The sequence below is a fragment of the Tamandua tetradactyla genome, chromosome 20 (assembly GCF_023851605.1).
Source record: "Tamandua tetradactyla isolate mTamTet1 chromosome 20, mTamTet1.pri, whole genome shotgun sequence".
Taxonomy (NCBI): domain Eukaryota; kingdom Metazoa; phylum Chordata; class Mammalia; order Pilosa; family Myrmecophagidae; genus Tamandua; species Tamandua tetradactyla.
In genome coordinates, this window is record NC_135346.1 from 38,260,393 (window position 1) to 38,273,109 (window position 12,717).

Below are 12,717 nucleotides of genomic sequence, written 5' to 3' on the forward strand. Positions count from 1 at the left end.
CAAACATATTGATCTTGTTTTCAATTGTTCCACAAATGAAATGCTATCGTGTATTTTTCTGACTTGCTTTCATCACTCAACATGTGAGATTGACCCATGTTAACATGTAGAGCTACTATTCATTCACACTATTCATAACACACTGTTGTATATTATTCAACCTCTCGTTTGATGAACATCTGAACTGTTGCCAGGGTTATGCTATTATAAATTGTTTTACTATAAACATTTTCCCAGTTGTCTCCTGGAAAGCGTGTGTGTTTGAAGATCTGGGAGGGGAATTGCTAAGATTAGATCAGGGGTTGGCAAACTTTCTGAAAAGGGCCAAATAGTAAATATTTTAGACTTTTTGGGTCATACTATCTCTAATGCAACTACTCAAATCTGTTATTTTAGTGTTAAATCATTAAGTAAATGTTTGGGCATGGTTCTGTTCCAACACAGCTACTGCAAAAACAGTTAGCCAGCCTGCCATACCAGAGGACCCGGGTTCAATTTCCGGTGCCTGCTCATGTAAAAAAAAAAAAACAGGTAGCCAGAAAGATTTGGCCTTGGGGCTGTGGTCTGCCAATTTCTGATCTAGATGGCATTGCCATTCTGATTGCCTACAAATGCTGCCATCCCTCCTCCTCCCTTCTCTGAATATCCCCAAACGGAATGTGAGTTCTGTCTTCGTTTCATCTATGGACCAGAATGACTGTCCATTGTCAGGAAACTTTAGGGAGAAGAGGAGGAAGGGGATGGAGAGATGGCAGTGACAGTGCTTGCCAGCTGGCACACAGTCTGTGACTTTTAGCCATAGCCATGAGGAATCAAAGGCAGAAAGGGGTTGAGGCAGAGCAGAGCCTGGGGCTCTGCTTGGCTGGAGGCGAGGGGTCTCAGACTGCCTCCCATTTGACATCACAGAATCCACTGTGAAGTCACCATCAGGCTATGGGGCATCGAAATTCAAAGAGAAGACAGCTTTTCTTTGACGTTGTATGGCTTCCTTTATTTAAACTTCAGTAGAGAAAGCTGGAATTGATTCTCTAGGGACAGTTCCTGGAGCTCTGGAACTATCTAGCTTCCTGCTCTGGCTTCTCTTTAAATGGATTTGGCCTCAAAGATGATTGTCTCCGTGGTCTCAGATGTCATGGTTCCACAAATATCCAGCTCCTCGCCATACTGTGCTTTCTCCATGGTGGTCTCTACGTTGTACCTTTCCACAGTCTTAGCCACAACATCCACGTCTCTATCAAGTGCTTTTGAACCTGTAATGACTCTGAGGCTCCTCAAAAATGAACCAATCCTGCTGGGTTTCTTACTTACAGAGCCTGAACTAATTGCAGATTGGCTCTTCCCTAGTTTGGGAGCTGTCCTAGACTCCTTTCCGGAGGGGCTGCGGCTGACGCCTTTGTGAGAGGAGGAGCTGTGTCCTCTGCGCCTTCGGCTGCTGCGACCTTTTTCTTTTTTGTCGTCTCTCGTGGCTCCCTGGCTGGACACGGAGCGGTGAGAAGATGATTTTCGGCTTGATTTGCGCCCCCCTGTCCTATGGTGACTTTCACCTGCCTTGTGGTGTCTGGAACTTTTCCTAGTGGCATGTCTGTCCTTCTCTCTTCTTTCTTTGTTTTCCTTCCTGGTTTCAGCCCCAGGATGGGAGACCCTCTGGCTTCCATCCCGTTCACTCATGTACCCTTCACTCTGCAAGGTTGAGAGAAGGGGTGGTTCAGCTTCTCCCGTAGCAGGCTTGCTGGTAGTCTCCACAAACACCACACTCAAGCTGCTGCTTGGGGTGACAGTGGAAGCCACCACTGATAAGTTGGAAGCCACTGAAATTTTGCTTGTGGCACCAGCCAAGGCCGTGTTAACACCCTCTGAAGATATGCTGGCAGCAGCTGCCATGGTCTTGCTGGACCCACTTTCTCTTGGGTCCTTGGTATTTGCCTGTCTTGGTCCTTTGGACTTGGTTGCTGCCTTGCTCATCGAGCCTGCTGCAGGTTTAGTTGCTGTCCCTGCTACGGCCATACCTGCTGCCGAGCCTGCTGTTGCCCCTGCGACCGCGGTGCCTCCTGCAGAGCCTGCTGTGGTCCCTGCTGTTGTCCCCGCTAGTGCTGCCGCTGCGCCTTCTGCGCAGCCTGCTGTTGTCCCTGCCAGCGCTGCGCCTCCTGCGGAGCCCGCCATTGTCCCTGCTATTGCCGCGCCTCCTGCGGAGCCCGCCGTTGCCCCTGCTAGCGCTGCGCCTCCTGCGGAGCCCGCTGTTGTCCCTGCGACCGCGATGCCTGTTTTGGAGCCCGCTGCAGCCCCTGCTAGCGCTGCGCCTCCTGCGGAGCCTGCTGATGTTCCTGCGACCGCCAGGCCTGCTGCGGAGCCTCCTGCTGCCCCTGCCAGCGCGGCGCCTCCTGCGGAGCCTGCGGATGTCCCAGCTACTGCCATGCCCGCTGCTGCCCCTTTGCTGGCAGGCCCTAGAGATTTCTTTATTGAAGAACGGGAAGCATGTTGAATTCCCTCTCCCCCAGCATAAGCAGCCGAGGTAGCTCCAGATACTTCGTGGAACTCGTGAAGTCGGACCTCACCCTGATCCCCTTCTCCAGGGGTCACTGTGCTCTGTGCCAACGGAAGGAGAAACAGGGGAGATAAGACAAAAAGTGAGACCAGAACACTCTGCTCCTCTCTCAACCCGGAGGTGAGCAATTCAAGGGCTTACAATTAGAAGAACCTTGGAAATCATCAAGTACATTTGATGTAAGAATGCCATCTATGGCACCCCTGTCAAATGGTCACTCAGCTTTACTTGACAATTCCAGTACCAGGGAAAGCACTAGGATAATTCCTCAGTCTTTACACTTTAATACTGCCAAGAAATTGAGCATGTGTGTACGCTTTGCTTGGGTTGTACTACTCCCCCACCCCACCCCCACGCCAAATCAGTGCATGGCAATAAGGGAGAGACAAATCATGACTCAAAGGAAGAAAGGATTTTCTAATTGTTAAAAATGCCTCCACAATGGATGAAACTACCTACGGTGAGATAATAAGTGTTCAAGAAGGGATTGGATCATAGGATGCTGTAGAGGGAAACATATTGGGGAGAGAGGAGAGCAGCTGATATGTAAGGGCTTGCTGAAATTCAGCCTTGTAGGACACTTCTGAGAAGCTCTTGGGACCTCCCCAATGTGTTATGTTCCCTTGTGATGCTTCATTTGATTCTGAGCCCTTTAAATGCAACACGTTTCACAGGTGAGCCTCAGAGAGTACCAAAGACTTTGTTGGACCTGCTTTTAGCTGCTCTCCCAAATCACCTATCTCCATTTTTTGAGTTCCTGGTTGCTTACCTCTAGACTTCCATCATCCTCTGTCAAACATGTGGGTGTGATCAGTGTATCCCCAGTTTGGAGGGTTGGGGTGCTGCTGTAACTCTCCACTGGTGGTCTCAGCAGATAAACGAGCTTTTCCCAATAACAGAAGAGGTCTTCTTGGGCATCTGAAGAGGGACACAGCTGCAGATACAAAGTACGGCCGGTGGCAAGTTTCAGGCGTAGCTGCTGTTTCTCACGATTATGTATGGACATCTTGACAAACTTCAAGGGAAGCAGCCTGGTGAGCTCCAAGGTCTTTGCAGGCCTCCGGCCTCTTCCCTTCACAGTCCGGCCAAGTTCCTTGTGCTCTTCAGAGACTCTCGCTGGCTGGGCCAGCAGCATGACATCAGGTAGCGGGAGGATGGGGCTGGTGGATGTGATGCCCACGGTCACCATTCTCACACGGTTATGTACATCAATTACCTCTCCTTTTTTGCTGATTTGAATAAAATCACTTTCAAACATTGGTGCATATTTGAAAATCTCATATTCTCCTCCCCTGTACAGTTGTCGTTGCAGGTTTCCCATTGATGTATTGAACACACCCATTGATCGGTAGCTTTGGGCGGTGTAATAAGGTAAAGGACATTCACTGCTCATGGTCTCTTCATTCAGGACAGCTCTGCAGACACAAATCGCATCCCCAAGAGAGGGAGCAAAATCAACCACCCATCTCCCTCCAGGACTTCTGCCTAAATTGCCTGGCACCATCACATTTATCCCCTACTGTCCTTTGTGACCTGTCACCATCACATAGCCCTTTGTCCCAGCCTCCAAGCAGCCACCTCCTCAGGGTAGGGCCACCAGCCTCTCCCAAACAAACCACCAAACCACCCCCTTCACAAGGACAGGTGGACATCTGGATGGGCTAGCGAGAGATGTTTTTTTTGGATCTTCTTTTTAATTTACATGTTTGAATGCATAATTCAGAAACAATTCCACTTTCATAAATATATTCATTGTTTCTGGTTTTTTATTTTTTGTTTGTCTGTTTTGTGTGACTGATATCCCAACAGCGATCATCTTTCCTGCAAATATATTGTCACTCCTGCAGAATTACTTTCTGCAGATAAATCCTGTCTGGATTGTTGTTCCATGCATAGCACTGAACAGGCCAGCACGCAGAAGTTGTTGTTGAGCGCATGGTCCAAGGCAGCTTCTACTGCGCATCCAAAGTAGCGGTCCATCTGTATAGTGGTTTCCAGGGTATGGAGAATTTTCTCACGCATTTCCTCATTTGAGGGGAGTTAATTGCCTCGCTTGAGGTCCAAGTGCAGAGCTGGAGTCTAACTCAGGTCTTGTGCCACAGATCAGGGCTTTCTCTCTGCCTCAAGCTGCAAGGCTCCCCACTATAGTTCACCACCAAATATGGAGTCTTTTGAGGTTAGCAGTATGCGTGGGGACTTACTGGGAACCACAGGAATTCATAGAGGTCTTGAATCACCGTAGGATTTCCCACACCCTGGGTCTGCTGCTTCAGTCTTGATGTCTACGTGATAAACCATTGACATTTTGTTTCTTCGAAAAGCTCTTCGGAGAAATTATGGGAAAGATAACTTTCTGAAGTCTTTTCACTTTATACAAGGTGATAAATATAAATTCCCCCTCCCCCAGTTAGAAAACTACGTCTGAAGCAAAAACATGTTTCCCAACTCAAAACTTACTGTGTGGAAGTCTTGAAATAAGTTTCAACCCCAAAACATTCTTTATAGCCCTAGAGCCTACCACAGTGTCTGGCACATCATAGCTTTCAATAAATGTGAACTTACTTATGCAAGTTCATTCCATTCATTTATTTATTCAACACTTTTTATTCAGTTATTCAGCACTTTTTATTGAGTAGAAACTTTGTTCAGGACTAACCAGAAAATGAAAATGCAGATATACCTCTAAAGACCTAAAATATTTTGTCTAAAGATAGTGAATGCCTTCTCTAAAAAAAGAAAAAAAAAAACCAAGTGGCTCATATTCTATTTTAAGGAGATAATTACTCCTCATAAATGAAGTCAACCTTATTAGATTTAAAAATAAGAAGTTGGGATTTTCTATATTATACTTAACCATATACGCTTCTCGTAAGTCCATTTCTGATCATTAAAAATGACAAGATCATTTTACATTCTTTTGAAACTCTATATCCTCACCACAGCCCTGTAAAAACTAGGTCTAGCTGCTATATTTTATAGAGGAGGAAATCAAGACTCAGAGAACTTAAGCAACGTCACCAAGGTCACAAGAGATCATAAGTTCTAAGCATATGAATCTCCCCACAGTAACAATGGTTAAACTACAATAGACAGAGTCACACCAATAGAACATAATTATGAGTACTATGGAGCTTAAGTTTATTCATTCACTCGATAAATATTATTGGATGCCTACTTTGTACCAGACTCTGTACTAAGTACTGAGAAAACAGAGGATAAAACATATCCTTGCCCCCTTGAAACTTGCATACAATAAACAGATGCTTAGTGCTATGGAGAAAGTTATGGTAAGCAAGGAGGGTGGGGGTGTGCATAGGAGGGGAATGGGGGTTGTTGGACATGGAAAGCTCAGTGAGAGGAGATATTTGAATAAAGACTTAAAAGAGGTCAAAGAGGAACCTCTGCAGGTATCTGGGGTTAGGGGGCAAGGGGCAGCCTGTCAGTCAATGGGATTAGTAAGGACAAAGATTCTGAGGTGGAGTGTGCCTGGTGTGTTCAGAGAATGCCAAAGTGACTAAAATGGAGTGAGTTGGGGGCATCTCTAACCCCATGGTTAGAGATGGGGCCAAGAGGCAATGAAGATGATGGTGGGGGGAAGCAGATTATATGAAGCCTTGTAGGCCATTGTGAGGTATTTGGCTTTACTCTGAATGAGAGGTGATCTGATCTACAAAATTAAAGGACCATTCTGCCAAATATGTTGAGAAGCCATTATAGACGGGCACAGAGGGTAGAAGTGGAAACTTTTTGGGTGGCTCCGGTAAGAAATGATGGTAGGTAAGACATGCGGAAGCTGTGAAAGTAGTAAGAAAAGATCAGATACTAGACACAATTTGACTGAGACAACTTCTATGTATGTTGGTATTGAATTTTCTATAAATTTATTTATTTTCAATAAATATTAGTGAGTGAAAAAAGAAAATTGCAAAATAGTATGTGATGTTATACTTTTGAATAAAAGGTTACAAATGTGTGTGTTTGAAAGAATGCATGAGAAACTGAGAACAATAGCTGCCATGGAGACAACTATTTATCTGAAGGAAAGGGTGGGGTGGAGACTTGGTTTTCCATGGCATTCCATTTTACAACTTTCAGATTTTGCTCCACTGCATATACTACTTGCACAACAATATTCTTTTTAAATTTATGGCTTTACAAAAATGTTATGCCAGTAAAATTATATGCTTAGAATATTCATTGGCTCAAGCTTCACTGAGGAAAAGTAGTAGTTTCCTTCAAATTTAACTCTTTCTGGCATAAAATTTCACAATATGAATAAACAAAAATAAAAAAAATCCATGTTTTAACTTTTACTTATAGCCTTTTGGAAATTCATTCTCTTTTCCCAAAGTCTAGAAATCTGCCAATGGATATGCCCCCTATCAAGAAAATGAAGGAACATCAATAGGTCAGAATATATTGATTGATTGACCACTAGGCACCTGTGCTGGTTTGAAAGGATGTATGGACCCTAGAAAAGCCATCAAAACCCCATTTCCTAAAGGTAGAATAACCCCTATTCAATATCGTATGTTTGAAACTGTAATCAGATCATCTCCTTGGATGATGTGATTTAGTCAAGAGTGGTTGTTAAATTGGATTAGGTGATGACATGTCTCCACCCACTTGGGTGGGTCTTGATTGGTTTTCTGGAGTCCTATAAAAGATAAATATTTTGGAAAATGGAGATTCAGAGGGAGCAGAGCAGAATGACATAGCCACAAGAAGCAGAGTCCACCAGCCAGCGACCTTTGGAAATGAAGGAATATGCCTCCCGGGTAGCTTCATGAAACAGGAAGCCAGTAGAAGAAGCTAGCAGATGATGCCGCGCTCACCATGTGCCCTTCCAGATGAGAGAGGAACCCTGACCATGTTTGCCATGTGCCTTTCCAAATGAGAGCGAGAATCTGACTGTGTTCGCCATGTGCCTTCTCCCTTGAGAGAGAAACCCTGAACTTCATCAACCTTCTTGAACCAAGGTATCTTTCCCTGGATGTCTTTGATTGGACATATCTATAGACTTGTTTTAATTGGGACATTTTCTCAGCCTTAGAACTGTAAATTAGAAACATTAAATTCCCCTTTTTAAAAGCCATTCCATTTCTGGTATATTGCATTCTGGCAGCTAGCAGACTAGAACAGCACCCATCATTAAGGAACATTCAAGTTGTCAAAATATATTTCAGAAATTTTAAAACATTTCTTTCATACAACTATCAAAGGGTTTATTCAACTCATTAATATAAGAACCAACAAGATGGTAAAGGTGGTTCAAAGAATTAGATTAATGACATTGGCACTGGAGAAAGAGTGTTGGAATAATGTTGCTAGGTTAGAAACAAAACTGGTTAAACATCTACAGGGCATTAAAATCATAACCTATGGGGTTATCTTTTCTACCAAAAAGAAATCATTTACCTCTTCTGAACAAAAGTCTACAAGTTAGGGAACTTCACTTGAATCAATGACTGATAGGCTTTTGGGGGCATTGAAATGTTCTAAAATTAAATTATGACCGTTGTACAACTTTGTGACGACTCTAAAAACCATTGACCTGAACACTTTAAATAGATGAGTTACATGGGATGGGAAAAATATCTCAATAGGGCAGTTAGAAAATACTAGCAGGACTGCAATCTTGATTTATTGATCAAATCCCATTGTCTTCTTTTATTTCCTTAGATAATTATATAATCCCTGAAGGGGGCATGTTAAACAATGATTTTATGCAACATTGAAAGTACCCTTTGCTCATTTTTTGCCTTATTTACACATTTTGGAAAATTTTTTTAAACATGGAATAGGGCAGAGGATGTTGTAAGCCATGATACTAACTTCAGAGAGCTTATAATCAAATAGGAGAACATGCTGAGAAACAACAAAACAGGACGGCAAATAAATACGCAATAGAGTAGAAGTAAATGACTTGAGTAGAGGGTGACCCTAAAAACCCTCATCACTACATTTAAAACCTACAATAATTTTGTAAGAAGAAAACTTGTCAACCCCCTCCCACACCCACAATTCAAAGGATAGTTCTGCATACATCTTAAAATGGCTTGAGGTTAAGGAGATTTATTTCTAGACAATGTACTGAGTATATGTCGAGAGGCAAAATTAATAGATGATTGAAGTCTAAACACTGATCATGAGAAGAGATTCTAAGTCAATAACTTTTGTTCTTCACCTATTATTTTGAAAAGCCAGGCAAGCAGTTGGCTATATATAGCTCATGCAATGAGTACCAAGCCAGGAGGACATTGTGAGCTAGGCAGGATGTGAGGGTGGGGAGATTTCCATACTGAACATAATATGTGCCTGCTGGGTAAATCCCCGGGCCTAAAATACAATCAAGAGAACTTTTGTGTTGATGCTGCTAAGCCAAGGTGGCACGATGGCGTGGGATGAGCTGTGGTTAGCCTTCTGCCTTGGAACTTCAGGAAGTCATCCTGATTTCAGCCTTACTTTCTGGCTGTCAGAAAGGACCAAAGTCACTTAGACTCTTCCCCTGAGGGCATTATGCAAATAAGCTTGCTTCTGCCTTGAATTTCAAAAGACAATGAGATGATATATATATATCAGAGAAACCAGGGGGCGATTACAACAATTTTATTTCTCAACTAGAAAAAGTCACTTCTCTTTCCCCTTCTACCTGCTTTTCACACCTTTCTAGCTTGTATCCTGCTCAGCCATATTCAGTCCCGCTGTAAGCCAAAAGTCTGCCGCTACAGCCTGATGACTATTTCCTTCTCTCAGCTTACGATTTCACTATGATTGTAAGCCATTAGACGTCCCACCTCAGTCTATGTATTTATTTATTTCCTGTTATACTGAAGAGGCTTACAATTAAGTACACAAATAATAAAAGAGGTAATATTAAAGATAAAAATAAAGATCAAAAACTACATGTAGAAAGAGTGAATAACTGATCCAGGAGCTGGGTTAAGATGATATTGCAAATAAATATTAAATTTAACTCTGGAAAAATGTAAAATAAATGTTAACAGTTATTATCTCTGGAAAGGGTGAGATTAGAAGTGATTTTTATTTTTATTTGCTTGTCTGCTTTCCCCCCCCAAGAATATATTTCACTTTCGTAACAAAAAGATAAACATGTATTTCTAAAATCTCTGTATTCACAAGTGCCGCAGGATGGAAGCAACCCAAGTGTCTGTCAACAGATGAATGGATAAACAAAATTTGGCATATACTCCCAACAGAATATTATACAGCCATGAAAAGGAATGAAGTTCTGATACATGTGACAACATGGATGAACCTTGAAGACATCATGTTGAGTGAAATAAGCCAGACACATAAGGACAAATATTGTTGCTGACTGATACGAAAGTACTAGAATAAGCATATTCAAGGAGTCCAGAACCAGAATACAAGTTACCAGGGGCTGAGCAGGAGTAAGGAATTGAGAGTAAAAGCTTCTCTGATACAGATTTTCTATTTGAGATGATGGAAAAATTTTGGTAATGGATGGTGATGATGGTAGCACAACTTTATGGATATAATTAACAGCGCTGAGTTGTGTATTTGAATATGGTTAAAAGGAGAAATTTTAGGTTATATATGTTACTAGAATAAAATAAATTTTAAAAATAGGACTGTATAATACAAACTTGAACCCTATTGTACCTGATGGACTATAGTTAATAATATGATTATGTGCCTGTTTGAATCTGTTGTGTACCCCAGGAAAATTCTTTCACCCTCTTTCAATATTGTTGAGTGGGAGCTTTGTGATTGTGTCCATGGAGATGTGATCTACCCAGTTAGGGGTGGTAATTTTTTATTAGATGGTTTCCATAGAGACATGTCTCCACCCATTCAAGGTGGGGTAGCTTACTGGTGCCTTTTATGAGGGAACCATTTTGGAAAAAGTTTCAGAGAACCCACACAGCCAGAGACCTTTAGAGATGAAGAAGGAAAACACCCCGCAGTTGCATGAAACAAGCCTGGAGAGAAAGGTAGCCGATGTTGCCATGTTCACCATGTGCCTTTCCAGTTGACAGAGGAACCCTGAACGTCATCAGCCTTCTTGAACCAAGGTATCTTTCTCTCAATGCCTTAGATTGGACATTTCTATAGCCTTACTTTAATTTGGACATTTTCACAGCCTTAGAACATGTAAGCTTACAACTTAATAAATTTCCCTTTTTAAAAGCCATTCCATTTCTGGTATATTGCATTCCAGCAGCCTGCAAAGTAGAACAAATTATAAAATTGTTCTTTCATGAATTGTAACAATCGCACCATACTAATGCAAGGTGTTAATAATAGGGTGGTATATGGGAACTCTATATTTTATGCATGATTTTTCTGTAAACCTCAGAAAAATAAAGGACATTATTGGGACAACTGAAAAAAAGTGGAATATGAACTGTGTGCTTATATCCCTGTTAAATTTCTTGAATTTGATAGCTGTTGCTCTAAATAGGATCATTGCCCCCCACCCCCCACCAGTGGCAGGAAAAGAGTGCCTGAATCTTCCCAGCCTATGCATGGGAGGGAATAAAGAGTCTGTGGGTCACGTTTAAGGAGATGTCACCCAGAAATAACCTAGATTGATAAAGGGATCCCCGTAGAGTCTGGGATAGGATGGCACAGGGGTGGACCACTAGAGATTCAATGGCTGAGAGCTGGCCAGTCAGAGTGGCATCTCTCACACTAAGGGAACTGCTGTCAGGACCCTTAGTCGGAAGACCTCTGGATACAACTACAACTTTGGGGAATTGAGTTGTGTCCCCCATAAAGACATGCTCAAGTTTTAATCCACATTCCTGTGAGGTGAACCCATTTATAAATAGGACCTCTGAAGATATTATTATTAGTTAAGGTGTGGATTCATTTGTGAATAGGATCTTAGAATATCCTCTTTAGATGACATCATGTTGAATCTCGTTGGAGCTTAATCCATATGATTAGAGCACCTTATAAGGCTGAACAGATTCAGACAGGCAGTACAAGTCCGAAGTCAGTGGAAATCAAAGGAGCAGACACTGGGAGACAAAGACCCCCCATGTTACGGAGGCAGAGATACAAGCCAAGGAACCCTGAGGATTACAGCTGGCTGCACCAGAAAGTCACAGACTCCAGGAGAAAGCAAGTCCTGTTGTGATCTTGAATTTGGATTTCTAGCCTCCTGAAACCATGAGACAATAGATTATTATTCTTTAAGCCAACCCATTATGTGGTATTTGTCATAGCAGTCCTGGCAAACTAAGACAACACCATATACTACAAAAATTCCCCATCCTTCCATGAAAGAAAAAGCACCAATTGTGTATGCAACACATCCAGAAGGCATCACCTTGATTATAGGTATAGCTATATATACTGCAGCTGTGCTCTTTGCCACAAAGCCCCCACTCTTCTAACACTGAGCCTGAAGGGGTGAGGAAGAAACCAACCAAGAGTGGGGGGGAAGGAGAAGTTAGGAGATGGTGGAAAAGCCATCATGTTTCAAAGCCTAAAGCAGGCTTATATTGAGGAAAAGTATTAAATGGAATAAATGCTTGGAGTTCTGATTTTTACACTGAACTGGACTGGCTTTTCTGTCTCTTTTCATTACTGAAAATTTCAAACATAAACCAAAGCAAAGAGGTTAGAACAATGAACTCATATGAACCTCAATAATGAATAACCTAATTGCTTCAGCAATTGTCAACTCATGGCCAAGTTTTTTTCATCTATTTCTCAATCTATTTTTCTCCCTCCACTGAATTATATGAAAGCAAATATCAGGCATGTTATTGTTAAGAACTACTCCAGTATGAGTCTGTACAAAATAAGGACTCTCTCTCCCTTTTTTGGGGGGTGGTGGTGGTAGTACATGGTCTGGTAATCAAACTAAGGACTCTCCTTTTCAACATAAAATTAATAAGTTCAGCCCCACCAAATATCCATTCACTGTTCAAATTTCCCTAATTCTCACAATGTCTTTATATACTTATTTCAATCTGGAGCCAAAGAAAGTCCTCATATGTTTGACATGCCTCTTAAAGTCTCTTTTAATCTGTAGGTTCTCCCTCCCACTCATTTGCTGTGGACATTGGGTCATTTGTCCTTGGAGTTTTGTGTATTCTGAATTTGTTCATTTGTATCTCTGTGATGATATTTATCATGTTTCTTTATCTCTGGTATTTCCTCTAAACTCAGATTTA

General features: G+C 42.1%; 1 protein-coding gene across 1 annotated transcript; it reads right to left on the minus strand.

Annotated features, from left to right (window-relative positions):
• Positions 1-964: 964 nt before the first annotated feature.
• GARIN3 (golgi associated RAB2 interactor family member 3) lies at positions 965-4,041 on the minus strand. Its single transcript, XM_077137520.1, has 2 exons — positions 3,312-4,041; positions 965-2,583 (listed from the first exon to the last, which is right to left on the minus strand). The coding sequence occupies exons 1-2, from the start codon at positions 3,933-3,935 to the stop codon at positions 1,084-1,086; spliced, it is 2,124 nt and encodes a 707-aa protein (XP_076993635.1). The 5' UTR covers positions 3,936-4,041; the 3' UTR covers positions 965-1,083.
• Positions 4,042-12,717: the final 8,676 nt, after the last annotated feature.

What these genes read in the sequence shown, in the direction of transcription:
- GARIN3 (XM_077137520.1), bottom strand. Translation starts at nt 3,935, where the DNA reads ATGAGCAGTGAATGTCCTTTACCTTATTACACCGCCCAAAGCTACCGA. An exon ending in AGGATGATGGAAGTCTAGAG is followed by an intron (nt 2,584 to 3,311) that starts GTAAGCAACCAG and finishes CCGTTGGCACAG; the next exon opens with AGCACAGTGACCCCTGGAGA.